Here is an 18,152-nt window from a genome sequence, read left to right as displayed (position 1 = left end):
CTTGACCTGAAGCCATGAGACTTCATAGGGTCCGGAGTCAATGTTGAGAACTCCCAGGGCCACTCTCTCCCTACTGTATACCACTGTGCCACCACCTCTGGTGGGTCTGTCCTGCCGGTGAGACAGGACTACCCAGGGATGGTGATGGAGGAGTCTGGGACATTGGCTGAAAGGAATGATTCTGCGAGTATGACTATGTCAGGCTGTTGCTTGACTAGTCTGTGGGGCAGCTCGCCCAATTTTGGCACAAGTCACCAGATGTAAATGAGGAGGGCTTTGCAGGGTTGACTGTGCCTTTGTCGTGTCCGGTCGATGCCAGGTGGTCCGTCCGGTTTTATTCTTAGTATATTTCTTTTTCGTGGTTTGGTAGAACTGAGTGGCTTGATCGACCATTTCAGAGGTTAGTTAAGAGTCAACCACATTGCTGTAGGGCTGGAGTCACACATAGGCCCCCGGTAAGGATGGCAGGTTTTGTTCCACGTTAGTGAATCAGGTGGGTTTTTATGACAATCTGGCAGTTTCAAGGTAACCATTACTGATACTAGCTTATTTTTTGTTCCAGATTTATTTAATTACAGCGGCTGTGGTGGGATTTTGAACTCATGTCTCTGGATCATTAGTAAATGCCTCTAGCATTACTAGTCCAGTAACATAACCACTGAGCTACTATAACCTTGGATTCTAGCATTTTAATAGAAAAAAGATATGCCTTCAGCACATGTGTGAGGAAAGGATGTTCAGCTCATTAGTGATGCGTCGAGGTAGACGGCAACAGGAAAAGTAAAATTTTCTGATTCCGGTGTCAAGTAAACACAAATGGATTCCCAGAGGACATGACTTCAGTAGCGTAGAACAGAACAGCCTGCATGGAGGTGCTCAGGAATGTTTCAACTTGCCAGTATCTCTCTGACTTTTATACTGGCTGTTGTAAAAATCATCCTTCAACCTGAGCAGAGTGGTTTCAACAGCAGCTCATGTGTAAACCAGCATTCGAAACCAGGAAGCTGTTCTCTACTATAAATGGGCTACTAAATGCCCCAGTTTGAGATTTTCTTTTTCACTCCTAAAGAAATTAAAATAAAAGTGGATGTATGTGCAGTGGTTGAAATTAGTATCAGACTGTATCCCATCAAGATTTATTTTGTTTACATTTTCTCTTACAAACCAGTTGTAAATTGCAGCAGAATACAGAACCACAAGATAGACTTTACAAATGGCAACCTTTTACAATTTAAGTATAGATTGAAGCTCAATTTACTGCCAATTATCATTGCTCAATTTAACACTGTCACTATCGCAACTTGCCAGCCAGATTTTATCTTAATCTAAAAACCTTTGCCATTTAGTAGATTTTACCCCCCTGATCGAAAACTCTTCCTATGGTTAACTAGTCAAAAAATCTTGAGTACTGTCAATGCAAATCACTTGGGTGTTCGATCCATCTACTGTCCACTCTGTTTAAAAGAGTGGACAATCTTAAGTGCTCTGTCGTCTTTTTAGCCACGCTCTCAGTTGCTCGATTTGTGAAGTCACGCTGCTGTGTGCAGTGCCTCCGGCTGCTGTATACTGCTCCACACTGTTGGTGTAATTCCACACCTTTGACACATCACTCTCAAATAGAGGGCTTTTTGTAAAACAGAGAAGACATTTTATTAGATGTTACTCAACCTTTAGATTTTTGTATCACAGGAGATTTACTGCAACAGTGATTGTTTCAACATAGGATATATCCTAGTGCAAAAACAAACACGTAAGCAGTAAAGCCCCTACACATGCTCATCCTGACCATTTATTGGAAGTACTATAATTGATCACATTCGGTCTAACTTGTTTTTAAATTAACCCCCTCCAATTTCAAATCAAAAATGACACCTACAGTAGGCACACTAGATAAGCAAAAAGAGTTCAAACTCAGAGTAAAACTGTTTCATGGGTACATCAGGAGTTTCAAATATTGTGACAGCAATGCTTTTGTACCTGAGTTTAAAATTGTTTCCTTCCTGTGGAAATTTGAAACAAAGGCCAAGAAATTCAGATGGTTTGCGCCACCCGTTACTGCCATGAAATGGCAAGAAAACAGCAGCCGGCACTCTTCCACCACTGGTGGCGGGTCCTGCGGTGGCCACCATTTTCAGCAGGTCAGTAGCACTGCTGTTGCCTGCAATCGGTGAAAGTATTTTAATGTGTTGGAGCGTGACGTCAATTGGCATGCAACGTTAAGTTGACACTAGCTCATCCATTTTGGCGTTCGCTGCTGCTATTGCCATCCACTCTAAATCACGTCAGTGCCTGCTGCCACTAAAAGGTGTTTCAGCAGCGTTAACGACCATGAGGAATCTGGCAGGACTGACGAGGATGGACGCTGACAGGTGGAAAACACCTCAGATGGATGCTGGAACTTCAAACGCTTCCTTTGCCAATGTTCTTCTTTTAAACTTTCATTTTTTGCCCATCAGTGCTGGGGGAGGTGGGGGTGGGGAGGGGGGAGAGGGGTTGCATTTTCTGGTAACTTTCCAGGAAGCCTGCAGTGTTTGAGAGTCAGTAACTCAATTGGTGAACTCCACTGCAACGATTGAAGATGATCTCTGATATGATCTCTTTGATAGCGACACCAGAACATCACCCCCTAACAAATCTGGACTCAACTGCTTAACAACTTAAGGGATTATAAATAATTTATTCAAAATTCCATAACCAATTATTTATCAAATAATTATTTTGTGTCGAGTATGCAAGACCCAATAAAAGCTGCCACAATGACTACACATTTAAACACTTTCAAGAGCAACCATTGGGGAAAGATTAGTGTTACAGGGAAAACTGATGTATTCATTTCATAAACTATTTGGAGCAAGTATGGCAGCTGTTTGGATCGCTCCTTTCTTCCCCGCCCCACTACACTGCAGGTGAGAGACAGAGACGACCTTTGGCCTCCTTCTGAGGTTAGCGCTGCAAAGAGCGCATTACACCAGAAAATCAATGCCACGCTGGTGTTAATGAGCAGCCAGAACCAAAATGCCGGTACTGTCTGCACTCTTTGGCCACCGCTGTTACTGGCAGGTTTCCAGCATTCTCCAATTTTTAGCCCAAAATCTCTTTCCCAATAAATGATTTGTAAATTTCAAGTTAATTTAATTTGTTGAAACTTAACCAACATATAACTGTTCTACTCATAGGTATAAAAGCACTATAAATAGTGGATGTTTTTCCACAGTAGAAAGAATTAAGTAGTAGGGGGAAAAAAATTAGTGCCACCTTCTAACAAAAATATTCAGCTCCCCTTCAGATATCAATAGATTTCCCAGCTTCAATGCAGCCCAGAAACACAGAAGAGGCAAGTCCTACCCTTTCTCAACAGCAGACCTCCTGCCTGTTTCAGCCCTCCACCTTCTCAAGTACATCTTCACCAGCACTACCTCAGCCCGAACGAGGACTTCCTACTGCTCCTTCCCTGCCTCCCATGTTCGCCCCCCCCACCCCCCACCCCCATATCTCCTCGAAGCAGCTTTAGCCCTTAACTCGCACTTGCTCCTCACATTACCCGCTTGCTTATTCCCATGCCTCTACTCTTTGGCCCTGAGCAATGCCCCTGAAGATATACTAGTGTGAACAGTGAATCACCAACCTATCGTGACTCATTGCTGTTTTGTGTATTGACATCTACTCATACCAATCTGCATCAATAAGTAAGAACACAATAGATCTATAATACATGCCTAATGGTCTTCAAGTCATCCAGCGGAAGTTGATTTAATTCAATACCCTTATTTTCTGCCAAATGAACAGCTCTTCCAGAAGCTCTGTGGGCTTCTCTAAATGGCATCTGCAATGAGACAGATCTGGTCAAGGATTCAGGTATAATCACAAAGTATAAACAGACTGGAAAAGACACAAACACACAATTTTATGCATGTGGTAAAGGAATTTCTAACTATATAGTTCTATATACAGTGATCACTATACAGTGGGAAGTTTGTGGTCTTTAACAGAACTAGGCAGCACAGGCCCATTTAGAGAGAGGCTACTTTAGAAGCCAGGGTGCTAGAGGTTAACCAGACTGAGTTGAAAAGGTTGCACCATTGAAACCATGCTTAGATTTCTGACATGATAGAAAGCTTCAACAAAGCAAGGCACAGAACTACAAAAACAACAAGATCATAGTACGATAGCAAAATACTGCAGATCATAGTTCAGGTCATTTAGAGTTTACATCCTTTATTATTGCTTAATGCATGACAGGCTGTAACAACACCCTGTCTAAATCTGTATTTCTAAGGATTATTTCACATAAAACAAAAAGGCAAAAGATTTATTTTTATTATCACTACTAAAGGATCATAAAATTTCATGTAACAAAGCAATCTGTGAATTCAGAAAAGCAGAAAGGAATACAAAATCATGATGTACATCCCAATTTCATCAATGGGATTAATATTCTAATACTGTACAATTTCCAATTTGGAGTCACCATAGTACAGCAACAGTCTACTTCAAGAGACTGTGGGAACTACATTAAATGTCACCCTCAATAAGAGAGTTAGAGGCTCATCGAGTGGAGATAGCAGCAGAATACAGAGTTGTCAGAGCAAAGCAGCAGATCTTATTTTGAAGGGATAATTACAAGTCCTAGCCCTTTTCGGGCTACCCCGGATCAGGCATATTCCCCAGACGTTCACCTTCAACTAAAGTTAGAGATAGCCGAACCCTATAAGACGCTTAATTGGGTCTAAAGGTCCAGACTATCTCTCCCTAAAGGAAAGGAACGACTTGAAGATGTTACTGTCCTCCAGATAGCACTTTTAATAAGTTTAACTAGACTGTAACCTTCCGGATATTATGAGGGTCCAGAATACTCCCCCAGAATTCTGTAACTCCTCACCAAAGAGTGTACAGAGATTGACTTTGCGAGTTGGATACAGAAGTACTCTGTAAGACAATTCTAAAAATATATAGATTTATTAAAGAACTGACATGTAGTTAACAGCTGGTGATTTCAGTCGCAACATTAACAGTTCAAAATACAAATAGCTTACAATTCTTATTCTCAAATTTTAACTTTGTTACATTTCTAAGTCTTATTTCTAATCCAGGATATCCACCAAAATCAAATAAAAGTACCTTTTGATCCCCGAGACTCAAAAAGTTAAAAACTTACAGAGCCTGCCTCTGAAGAGTGAGAGAATCGCTTGCCCCTTTCAGTGACTTCTGGCTTCCTATCTGAAAGTTCTATTTTTTATACTCTTTTTGCAGTGGTATATCCTTTGAAGTTTTATGCTGATGTAGGCTAATTATCTCTAGTCATTTCTCTGTTGACTTCTTTTTTATTCTTACTGTCAATTCAGCTGTTAGCTTGGAGAATTCTGTCTGCTATGTAGGTGTTCAAAGCTTATCATAAAAAACGGTTATAACAGATGTATTTATTTGATGCCATTTTTACAAAGGTCCTCCATTCAATTCTTAAATCACCTCAGCTGGTCATAAGCAGACATCGTGTCTCCTAACTGTTCCATTTTCAACACAAACACGAGGTAATTAATTGGTGCATCTATTGATATCTTCTGTTGGTATCTTTTACAACATGTAAATTAAAAACACTTCAACTAGGGTGTTCTATGCATTTCTTAGCTACTTCAATTGGTTGTATTAAGAATTATGTCTCTTGTCTTTCATTTGATGTCATATTTATCAAAGGCATATGGTTCTTTAATGTTCTGAGTTTCTGTTCGAAGTGTTAGTTTATAACACTTTAAACTGGGTAATGGTATTGTGTTTCTCCCAAACTGTAGACTTCTTGGAAGCTGCAACTTGCTGCTTCAATAGGGCCATTGTTTTAGTATCAACAACCATTCCCATTTCAAAAGTTGGTATGTGTTTACAGCTTTGTGTCAACAAACCATCTTATCTCAGAAGCCTATATTCTGTTTACAGTCTGTGTCATTGAGGCTTTTAGATTTTTAAATCCAGTTTTCATGTTTAATAAAGTCAAAATTCCATTCATAGGATGGTGTATCTCTTGGAATATGGCTATTTCCTTTATAATCTGTCCAACTAGAAGTTGCAAGGCAGGCACTTGCGTTACTGTACTCGACACCCAGTGACTATCAATACCACAGTGGGATAGTCCCGCTTTAGAGCTCTAGGCTGTAATGCACTAGCTGATCTTAAATAGACCGATTTGGAATTGGTCAATGGAAACAGCCACTTGGCAGATGGATCTGCCTTTGTCACTGTTGTTACTAATTCACAATGGCTACCTCTCTGGAAGATCTCCAATAGCTACACCCAGGCAGCTGCCAAATTCACTGGGTGATTTTATGGGTAATAAAAGTTTCAGCTTCTTTGGGTAGTACAAATGCTCACCTTCTTTCTAACCAAGTAATAGGCCAGATCTGTAGCCAGCATGTCTGGGTTCAAAGCTTTCTTCATGGCATTTTCATGAACCTTCAGGAAAAGTAACATCACACACAGTTAACTAAACAGTGTCTTCTTACAAAGGGGCAGGAAAGTCATGGGGAAATGCTCCTTGTTCAAATCAATCCTCCCCCCCCCCCTACTGCCACCCCTCTTATAGAACAAAACATTAGCTTCAATAGAATTTTGAGTGATGCTTTAAAAAATAATCAGCTAAGAGACAGTCAAGCAGTAGACCAATAGGCCAGGATTTTCCCATTGCCGAGCGTGCGGGTTTGGAGGCGGGTCGGCAGTTAAATTTGCGGCAAATTGACAGCACGTCAGGAACCTGCCGTCATTCTGCTGATTTCCACATTTAACTCGGGCGTGTTTGGAGGCTCGCCAGGGACCCGCTCGGGAGAGATAGGTGACCTCATTCAAGTACTTAAATGCTTGTTGCAAGACCCTTAAGAGGGTTTTTAACAGCAACTTTTGGCTTAAATATCAGGAGCACGGGTTTCACGCACCTCGGGAACCTCGTCGGTTAAGGGGAGGCGGAAGCTCAGTGGCCATTGTGCGAGTGCATTAATTGAGAGCTGGTAAAAACACATAAATACTCCCACATTACACTGGATTACTTGGCGAATGGAAAGCCTCTTGCTGACTTCATTTTGTGCAGAGATTTAGCTGTCAGCAATTTAAAACCTAGGAAGCAACTCTCAACACATTGCTAGTCACTATCACAACATTGAGGGATTGGGCCTCTGATCTGCACTTTACCACATCTATTATATCAGCAGGGGTGCCGCTTATGCTGTCTTACCTTGGACCTCAGAATCAGATCAAGATGAGCCCCAGCACCAACAGCATCAGCCACAACAGCAGCCTTCTCCTCAACGACCTGATGCTCCACAGGCGAGAGGGGGCACCACCGGGCTGCACCGTGCCGGAGGCGATACCCCCAACACAGGGTATACAGGCAGAGAATGAGATTCCTCAACATGACTGAGCAGCAGTGCTTCAGGAGGCTCAGGCTATCACGCCAGGTTGTCGCAGACATTTGTAGCTTGCTGGAACAAGACCTGCTGCCCAGAGGACCTGGTGCCTTACCAAAAGCTGTCAAAGTCACCACCGCTCTCACCGTCTTTGCCTCAGGCTCCTTCCAGGAATCTGCAGTAGACATTTGCAGGATCTCGCATTCAGCTACCCACAGATGCATCACCCAGGTGACTGATGCCATGTTTGACAAGTCAGCCACTGATGAAACCAGTGTTACTGAGTGGACACTCGGTCTTTGCAGCTCTGGCTGGCTTCCCACAGGTGCAGGACATCATCAACTGCACTCCTGTGGCCATTAAGGCACCCCCAGATCGCCCAGGAGTGTTTGTGAACTGCAAGGGCTTCCATTTCCTCAATGTGCAGCTTGTCTGCAAACATAAAAAGATCATCATGCATGAGTGCACCAGATTCCGTGGCAGCTGTCATGACTCATGCTGCGCCAGTCCACCCTCGCTCAGCTCTTTACACCTCCAAACAGACTTACCGGCTGGCTGCTTGGAGACAAGGGTTATCACTTGGCACAATTGACAAGGCCAAGTAATGAGGCCTAGGAGCATTATAACAAGAGCCACATGTCCACCAGATGTGTCATAGAGCAAGCAATAGGCATGCTGAAGATGCGCTTCAGATGCCTTGACAGATCTGGAGGATCCCTTCAGTAGGCACCAGCCAGGGTCTCCAGAATCATTGTTGTTTGCTGCGCACTGCACCGCATAGTGCAGCAGCGAGGATTGGAGCTGCAGGAGGAGCAAGGAGCAGAGCGCACAGCCTCTTCAGAGGACGAGGAGAAGGAGCAGGTGGAAGATGAGGAGGAGGAGAAGGAGGAAAACCTGAGGTGGAGATGGCACCAGCAGTGGCGCACATTGCTGCCCGGGAGGCCAGGGATGGCCTCATCATGGCCAGATTTACTTAGCTTGCTACAGTGCACCCATATGGCTGCCACATTCTCTAATAAGTCCCCCCCCGCCATCTGCCAATACCACCATAAAGCATCCCTACAATGACCAAGCCATTGCTGTAATCCAAACCCCCATTGCTCGAGGTTAAGTAATGTCTCACAATTCACTCCAGGTGACAAAGCTACTTCCAAGGTAGCAGTCAAAATGGACAAGACCGGAAAGTGGTGAAAAGAAATACATTTATCCTTGTCCTAAAAGTAACTGAAACTTAACACTAACATTTGTTCTTATACCCATGTGCATACCCTTGTGCATCTAGGATTGTGTCTTTTTTCTTCACCGAGTTCTTTTACGAGGTGTAATCCCTGTGGGTTCAGCAGAGGTAGTGTCAGGCTGCTCCCTGCTGCGACTGGTTAGACACTTTTGGCAGACGTCCTCTGGATTTTGGAGTCTGTGAGGGCCCCGTCAAAGACTGCTCCTCCTGTACCTGTGCAGGGGCAGATTCGGCCATTGGGATCCGAGGAAGCATGTGGGGCTCTGACTGAGGGGGAGGCAATGGGGGAGAAGTGGGAGCACTTTGAGAAGAGCCCCCACTTCCACATCCCCTCTCACCATCATCCTTCTCATGGGCTGGACAGCACCTTGCTGCACAGTAGTGGGGTGCGGAACGCCCAAGTCTACGTTTATATCCCCCCTCGAGATGAGGTCTGTGAGCGTCTGCCATCTGTTGTCCACAGCAAGAATGTGCTCATTTAACTGGCACATTTGCTGCTCCACCAGACAATCTTTTCCATGGAACAGCACATTGGCGCCATTGCCTGCGACATGGTGGTGCTCATGTTGGAGATGGACTCCTCCATTCTCTGCACATTTGCAGACATCGTGGCTGCAAAAGCCACCAGAGCCTTGCGCAATGGTTGCTGCTCCTCCAAGATCACCCTCTTCCTTGATGGCCCCTGAGGCTCAGCGTCTGCGTGCAACTCAGCAGAGCTGGGAGTGTCCTGCGCCCTCCGGCGAGGAGTCTCCACTGCTGTCCCGGTCAACACCACCTGCTCTTGCTCACTTGTGAAGTGTGAGACACCAGGTGACAACACGACTCTATCTCGCACAGGACCCACCGAGGTGTGCGTGTCTGCGCTGGTGCTGGGTGCGCATGGGTCAGGTGACGGTGCATCCTCAGAGACCGCGGCCTCCTCTGAGGAATCGTCTTCCTCCTCTGGCCGGACAATGGTTGCGGGTACACTTGATGTAACTGTGTGAGAGTAAAGAGATGATTTAGAAGTGTTATATTAAGAATGGGTGAAGTAACCATAATGCATATGATGACATTTCACTGGCTGCTGCCATCAATCACCACGAGTGACTGTTGTGTGCCATGTGGCTGTATGAGATTTAATTCTGTCAACAGGTTGCTGGGATGTTCCCCTCTCTCCGTCTCCCACCACCAGCAGCTCTGCAACTCCAGAGATCTCCAGGGTCTCCTCCTCTGCTGGAGTCATTTGAGTGAATATTAGAGGGCCATCTCCTTTTCTCTGCCTCTCCCTCTTCTCCTGCAAGGAGGGAAAGAAGAGAACTTTGAGTGAGAGTGATGGAATGAGTATAAGGAATGGATGGGCTACATCTGTAGAGGGTAACTATGAGAGAGTGGCGTGACGTTGCTAAATGGCCTCCTTCTGTTGTGTTACTTGCTATGATTGCATTGGTGAGTGTCAGGGGTGGTTAGTCAGAAGGGGATGTGAGTATGTACATAGACAGAGAGGGATGGGTGGACCAGCAAGGTAGTTTGGTGTGAAGAATGATGTGCAGGAGTATGCTTGGGATGGCAGAGTGATGGGGTTGTGGTGACAGGCACATCAGGATGTAGGTGAGTGTAGCATTGCAGTCCCCTTTCCTGACCTCATGAGCTCATTGAATCTTTTCCTGCTCTGGATCCACGTCCTCCTGACAACATCCCTGCTGCTGACCTCCTCTGAGATCTCTAACTATGCCCTTTTGGTGTCTTTGGGTGGTCTTTTGCGCCTATCGCCAGGGAAGAGAACCTACCTGCGTGCTCTCACTACCTGCACTAGAACATCGAGAGAGGCATCGCTAAATCTTGGTGCTGCCATCTGCCTTTGTTTATCCATAACCTAGATTTTTATCAGCTTTGTAACTGTAGTCAGACCTCTGGAAATCACCTTGAACACTCTTTCATCAACCTTACGACACATCTTATCTATCTATATATATAAAACGGATCGATCTGTCTGTCTGTCTGTCTATCTGTCTGTCTGTCTGTCCTCACGTGTGCGTCTGTCTTCCTATGCGCTGGAAAGTTATAGAGCGTACCTACGCGTGCGTTACGTCGAAAGAAAGCTTACCATTCCGAAACGGTCATAAGCGTATTTACGTTTCGGCCGGACAAAAATCGCGCCCGCGGTATCCAAAAAACGTTCAATATTCCGCTCATTAGCATCTCATTATCCGCTCATTAGCGATAGAGTGACCTCGAGGTCGACCAATCGTACGCCGGGTTCCTGGCGCGTGCGGCCGGGCCCTCCTACGGTCGAGTGATGGGACGATTGACCAATCCTACGCTTTGGTGACCTGACGGTTGACCAATCGGTACGTGTGTGGGCGGGGCCTTATCGTTCTGAACCGAGGTGAGTCGCCGCCATCTTGATTCCAAATTTTTCCTTTCTTTTTCCCGCTTTCTGCGTCTTTAAAAAAAACGTTGCTTTTAAAACACATATTGTTTTTAAAAAAAGTTAATCACTTTCTAAATCTTTTATCTAATCTCATTAATTTTCCTACCTTTCCCCGTTTTTCCAGGTAGGCCTCGAAGACTCGGCCTCTCCTCTGCACCCACGCCCGAGCTAGGCACCTCCCGGCCCCAGTCAACAAGCAGCCCCCGATCGCCGCCATCTTTGGGAAGGCTGGAGGGGCGGGCCTCAGCCGAGCGCCGCTACCGCCGCCATCTTAGTAAAGGCTGGTGCGGCGGTGGCGTCACGGAGCTCCGCGGAGCAGGTGCGCGGCGGCGTCTAACTCTCCCCCCACCAGTCTGTCTCTCTCTCTCTTCCCCGCGCCTCCTGAATGCGCGGGGGAAGAGGCCCGGGGCACCGTGGCCGCTTTCGGAGACTTCAACTCCGTGACAGGTGAGGAGGGTCTTTGTTCACGCAATCGGCCGCTCAGGCCCAGGCCCGGAGATCGGGAGGCGGAGAGGGGAGGAGGGTTACCAAGGCAACCGGGGCTCGGGCGGGGGGCGGGGTCTCTCTGCTCTTGAAGCCGGCTCGGGGCGGGGGCGGGGCTACAGAGATCGGGCCTACAGAGATCGGGGGGGCGGGGGGCGAGCCTCGGGGAGATCGGGGGGGGGCGAGCCTCGGGAGATGGGGGGGGCGAGCCTCGGGGGATCGGAGGGGGGGCGAGCCTCGGGAGATCGGGGGGGGGGCGAGCCTCGGGAGATCGTGGGGGGGGCCGAGCGTCGGGAGATCGGGGGGGGGTGGGGGGCGAGCCTCGGGAGATCGGGGGGGGGGTGGGGGGCGAGCCTCGGGAGATCGGGGGGGGGTGGGGGGCGAGCCTCGGGGGGGGGCAAGCCTCGGGAGATCGGGGGGGGCGGGGGCTCGGGAGATTGGGGGGGTGGCGGGGCTCGATAGATCGGGGGGGCAGGGGCTCGGGAGATCGGGGGGGGCGGGGTTCGGGAGATCGGGGGAGCGGGGCTCGGGAGATCGGGGGGGCGGGGCTTGGGAGATCGGGGGGGGCGGGGGCTCGGGAGATCGGGGGCGGGGGGGGAGCCTCAGGAGATCGGGGGGGGAGCCTCGGGAGATCGGGGGGGCGGGGTTCAGGGACTTCCCCCTCCCTCCCCCTCCCCCTCCCCCTTCCCTCCCCCCCTCCCCCCTCCTCCCCCTCCCCCTCCCCCCTCCTCTCCCCCCCTCCCCTTCCCCCCACTCCCCCCCCCCTTCCCCCCCCACCCCTCCGCCCCTCCCCTCCCTCCCCTCCCTCCCACCTCCCCTCTCCCCCCCCTCTTCCCCCCTCCCCCTCCCCCCCCCTCTTCCCCCCTCCTCTTCCCCCCCAGTCGCTCACTCTCTTCCCCCCAGTCCGCTCTCTCTCTCTTCCCCCCAGTCGCTCTCCTCTTCCCCCCAGTCGCTCTCTCTTCCCCCCAGTCGCTCTCTTCTCTTCCCCCCAGTCGCTCTCTCTCTCTTTCCCCCCAGTCGCTCTCCTCTCTTCCCCCCAGTCACTCTCTCTCTTCCTCCCCAGTCGCTCTCTCTCTTCCCCCCCCCCACCAGTCGCTCTCTCTCTCTCTCTTCCAACAACAACATGCCCTCGAAAAAGCCTCAGCACCGCCGGCACTCCAGCTAGTATATATATATAAAGCGGTATGTCTTTCTGTCTCTCTGTCTGTCTCTCTGTCTGTCCGGCTATACAATCAAACATTATAGAGCATACCTACACATATGTTATATCAAAAGAAAGCTTATCATTAGGGGGACTCTCATAGGTGTATTTACTTTTTCGTCGGACAAAAATTGTGCCGACGGTATCCAAAAAACGTTCAAAATTCCGCTCATTATCCACTCATTAGCATCAAGTGACCGTGAAGGTTGACCAATCGTACAGTCGAGCGACCCGACGGTCGACCAATCGCTGCGTCATGGGGGTGGGTTCATTGCATGTGCGGGCGGGCCATCCTAGAGTCGAGTGACGTGACGATTGACCAATCCTACATTTCAGTGACCTGACAGTTGACCAATCGGTGCATGTGTGGGCGGGCCTAATGCTTGAGTTGAGGTGAGTGGCCGCCATCTTGATTCCAAACTCTTCATTTCTTTTTCCCACTTTCTGCGTGTTTCTTTTCAAATCTAGATTTCCAGCAAAAAAAAAGTTGCTTTTAAAACACAAATTGTTTTAAAAAAAAAGTTAATTAATTTGTAAATCTTTTCTCTAACCTCTATAATTTTCCTACCTTTCACCCTTTTTGCAGGCCTCGAAGCCTGGGCGTCTGTTGCCCAGCCATGCCCGAGCTAGGCACCGCCTCTCCCGCTGGGCCCGCCCCGCGATCGCCACCATCTTGGTAAAGGCTGGCGGCGCGGGACTGGGCTGAGCGTAGCCATCACCGCCATTTTGGTAAAGGCTGGCGGGGTGGGAGGGAGCCTAGCGGGAGGTGAGTTGCGGTCACCGCGGGGCTCGGGCTCAGCTGATCGGGCACTCTTCAGGGGTTGGCCCGCAACACATCGACCAGAGGAGCAGCGGCTCTCTCTCTCCTTCCCGCCTGCGGCCCGAGAGCCCGACCCAAAGCCAGCAGGTGAGCGGCCGCGGCGGTCTGTGCCGGGAGTCGCCGCGCACAAAATTTCCCCGCGGCGTCAACAGCCCCGCCCCAGAGCCCGACCCAAAGCCACCAGGTGAGCGGCCACGGCGGTCCATAGCGGCCCACTCTCTCTCTCTCACTCTCTCTCTCTCACACACTCCCAGTCAGCACCAACCAGATCGGTTGCCGCCATCTTTGATCATGGCAGCACTTCAATGTGGGGAAACAACAGCACCATATTTGATCCTGGCGGCACAACAATTTCCTCGTGACGCCATCTTTGATCATGGCGGCACTTCAATGTGGGCCTGAACAGCGCCATCTTTGATCATGGCGTCACTTCAATGTGGACCCGAACAACGCCATCTTCAGTCTGGGCTGCCCGGTTTCTTCCTCCTTCCCTCACTCGCTCCTTCCATCTGTCTCTGTCTCTCTCTCCCTCTCTCTCTCTCCCTCTCTCTCTCTCTCTCTCTTCCCCCCAGTCTCTCTCTCTCCCCTCAGTCTCTCTCGCTCTCTCTCCCCCCAGTCTCTCTCTCTCTCCCCCCCAGCCTCTCTTTCTCTCTTCCCCCCAGTCGCTCTCTCTCTTCCCCCCACTCACTCTCTCTCTTCCCCCAGTCGCTCTCTCTCTTCCCCCCAGTCGCTCTCTCTCTTCCCCCCAGTCGCTCTCTCTCTTCCCCCCCAGTCGCTTTCTCTCTTCCCCCCCAGTCGCTCTCTCTCTCCCCCATCTCTCTCTCTCTCTCTTCCCCCCAGTCACTCTCTCTCTTCCCCCCAGTCACTCTCTCTCCTCCCCCGTCGCTCTCTCTTCCCCCCAGTCACTCTCTCTCTTCCCCCCAGTCGCTCTCTCTCTTCCCCCCAGTCGCTCTCTCTCTTCCCCCCAGTCGCTCTCTCTCTTCCCCCCAGTCACTCTCTCTCTTCCCCCCAGTCGCTCTCTCTCTCTCTTCCAATAACAATATGCCCTCAAAAAAGCCTCGGCACCACCGGGCACTCCAGCTAGTATTTAATAAATTACCACACATATTTAATAATTTACCACACATATTTAATAATTCATTAAAAAAGTTGTAGTGCCAGAGGACTGGTGGATAGATAACATAATACTTATATTTAAGAAGGGATATAGAATATGTCCAGGGAACTATAGACCAGTCAGCTTAACATTGGTGGTAGGAAAAATAATGAAATCCCTACTAAAGGAGGAAATAGAACATCTAGAAGCCAAAAATATAATAATGAATAGTCAGCATGGGTCGCAAACCTCATTGAATTTTTTGAAGAGGTAACAGAGTGTAGACAAGGGTAATGCAATAGATGTAATTTATCTCGATTTTCCAAAGGCCTTCGATAAAATATCCCATAATAGACTAATGAATAAGGTCAGAGAATGCAGAGTCAGGGGACAAGTAGCAGAGTGGATAGTTAGCTGGCTTCAAGACAGAAAGCAGAGAGTAGGGGTAAAGGGTAGATGTTCACAGTGGCAGGAGGTGGGTAGTGGTGTTCCACAAGGATCAGTGCTGGGACCACTGATGTTCACAATTTATTATTAACGATTTAGATTTTGGAATCAAAAACACAATTTCTAGATTTGCAGATGACACCAAATTGTGGGGGGGATAGTGAATACTGAGGAGGACTGCAACAAATTACAGGAGGACATTAATAAAGTTGCAAAATGGGCATATCATTGGAAAAGGAATTTCAACACAGATAAATGTGAGGTATTACATTTTGGTAGGAAGAATAGGGAGGTCACTTATTACTTGGAGGGTGTGAGTCTAGGTGGGGTAGAGGAACAAAGGAAACGAGTCATTGATGATGTTATCAGACCCGTTCCATTTAACTGGGCCCTGCTCGCGCCCTGGCTGCAAACTTCGATAGTGCCTCCTGCCTTACCGCCGGACGTTATGTCCGACAGTGTCAGTGGGGCCTAGGTGCGGCTGGGGCGGCGATATTTAAAGGGGAGGTGTCGGGTGGTCATTTCTGTTGCTGGCTGCCTGCCAGCACCTGCCCCTTTGCCATCCCCGGCCTAATATGCAGCCCCCCCACGGGGTGCCGGCCGTGCTCCGTCAGCCCAGCACTCCTCTTGAGTGCCGGGCTCTTTTGCCGGCACCCCGATCCCTGGTGGCCCAGCTGGGCCCCGGGTCATGCTGTGCAAGGCCCCTCCCCTTTAATAAGGGGAAGAAGGCCATGCGCTGCGGCACATATTGCCGCGATAGTCACTGGTCGCGCCCCAAGAGAGAGGGGGTGCACTACCATTAGTGCCCCGCCTCCCTCGTGAGGCACTACCTATGAATTTCGGGCGCGGGGTGCAGTGTATGTACCTTTAAGGGGAGAACTACTTTTTACAGCGCCTGTATGCTGTAGTACTGGCAGTGACCACACCTGTATATAAACCCTGAGTAGGGATCTGTACAGTTAGTTTTAGAGTAACCCTCATCCAGTAAACACCTGTTGATTATTCCCTGCAGTCTCTTGTCTCATTATTGAAGGAAACACAACATCAAGATACACGGATCTAACATTGGCGACGAGGCGATTCAAACCTACCTGCAACTCTGCATCACCTCCCAGGGATTCGCTCCTGGAGAACAGTGAAAGAAGAAGGCCGAGTCCAGAAGCACGGGCGTCGACCATCCAGCGGAGATTTGAGCATCGCAGGGGAGGCTGTTGAGAGCTGGGCTTGGTTCTCCAGTCACGGTGGTCCAGCTAAACGGGCTGGCAGCAGGTACGGCGCAGACCCTTCCCGGACAGCGGCGGCTAGAGCCGACCGACGGCACAGGAAAGGCCGAGCAGCGTCGACGGGAGAAGAGAGAGGGTAGAGCGCACAGGGCGCAGCTGGTGTTCAGGACCGAGCGGCGTCGACGGGAGAAGAGAGAGGGTAGAGCGCACAGGGCGCAGCCGGTGTTCAAGGGCCGAGCAGCGGCAAAGAGAGAGAGGCGCGCAGGAAAACACGCAGAGCGCAGCCGGTGTTCAAGGGCCGAGCCGCAGCAGAGAAGAAGGGAGAGCGCGGGAGACGCCATTAAGAAGGGAGAGCGCGGGAGATGCCATTTTGAGCCAGTCTAACCACACCCAAAAATGCCGAAGAGTGGCAGTATCACAGCGTTCAACAATGAAGTCGAAGATTGGACGACATATGTCGAACGCATTGAAGTATACTGCAAGGCGAATGAAGTGCCAGATGACAAGAAAGCACTGGTATTGTTGAATTCAATGGGTGCAAAAATGTATGGCTTACTGCGAAACCTAGTAACCCCAGAGCAACCAGCGGAAAAGAATTTTGAAAACATAGTGTCAATCCTACGAGACTACTTAAACCCCACACCGCTGCTGATAGCAGAAAGATTTAAGTTTCACAAAAGGAACCAGCATAAAGATTAAAGTAATGCTGAGTATTTAACGGAACTGCGCAAGCTATCGAAACACTGCCAGTTTGGAACGGGACTAGCAGATACTTTAAGGGACAAGTTCGTGTGTGGGCTTCAAAGTGAAGGAACCCAGAAACGGCTTCTATCAGAAAAGGATCTTACGCTGGACAAGGCTTTCAGCATGGCAGTATCACACGAAGCAGCAGCACGGGGCACAGCTGAGATTCAACGGAGACCACAAGAATATGGCACAAATGAAATGGCATACGGAACAGAGAAGTGCTATCGCTGCGGCAGAACAACACACGACCATAAGGATTGCTGGTTCAAAGACCAAGTGTGCAGACAGTGTGGAAAAGTAGGACACATAGCAAGAGTCTGCAGGTCGGAAAAGAAAACCAGCAGCAAGAAATCTCCACAGGAGAAGTACAAGAAGGTACATAAGGTGACAGAGAGTAGTTCAGATGAACAGAAAAGGGATACAGACTCCGGAAGCAAGGAGCTGGGTTGTCTGAAACTACATAATGTGATCAAAACGGAGGATCACCAAACTATCTGGGTCACGCTCAAGATAGCCGGAGTCCAAGTGAAAATGGAATTGGACACAGGATCAGCCCTAACAGTCATAAACCGAAGGGACTACAAGTGGCTATTCTCACATATACCCTTGAGAGATACAGAGATCGTCTTGAAGATGTACACGGGGCAAAAAGTCTACCCCAAAGGATAAATAAGGGTGAACGTTATATATAACGGCAAGGAAACACCAAAAATGGACCTATATGTATTGCCAGAGGGAGGACCACCACTACTAGGACATGAATGGATCCGGAAGATACAGCTAGATTGGCATTCCATACAAGCACTGACTGTAGATGCCAAAAAGGATGACGACATCACACCTGGACAACTGTCAAAAATGCTAACTAATGCACAAGAAGTGTTCCAGGAGGAACTCGGAACACTAAAAGGCATAACAGCGATGATCAAAATAGAGGAAAATGCAAGCCCAAAGTTTTTTAAGGCCAGACTGGTGCCTTATGCGATCCGCCCAGCCGTCGAAGCAGAGCTGGAAGGTTTGGAACGTTCAGGAGTCCTGTCCAAAGTGGACTGGAGTGAGTGGGCTACACCCATCGTTCCTGTAATGAAGAGGTCATTGAG

General features: G+C 48.9%; 1 protein-coding gene across 1 annotated transcript; it reads right to left on the bottom strand.

Annotated features, from left to right (window-relative positions):
• Positions 1–938: 938 nt before the first annotated feature.
• On the bottom strand, positions 939–13,173 carry LOC147106571 (argininosuccinate lyase-like). Its single transcript, XM_086007522.1, has 4 exons — positions 12,833–13,173; positions 6,361–6,441; positions 3,717–3,823; positions 939–1,624 (listed from the first exon to the last, which is right to left on the bottom strand). Exons 1-4 carry the CDS (start codon positions 12,890–12,892, stop codon positions 1,477–1,479), a joined length of 396 nt encoding a protein of 131 aa, XP_085863648.1. The 5' UTR covers positions 12,893–13,173; the 3' UTR covers positions 939–1,476.
• Positions 13,174–18,152: the final 4,979 nt, after the last annotated feature.

The sequence above is a fragment of the Somniosus microcephalus genome, chromosome 15, assembly GCF_052327205.1.
Source record: "Somniosus microcephalus isolate GS21.2 chromosome 15, FLI_Smic_1.0, whole genome shotgun sequence".
Taxonomy (NCBI): Eukaryota; Metazoa; Chordata; class Chondrichthyes; order Squaliformes; family Somniosidae; genus Somniosus; species Somniosus microcephalus.
This window is presented reverse-complemented; position numbering and strand designations above follow the sequence as displayed.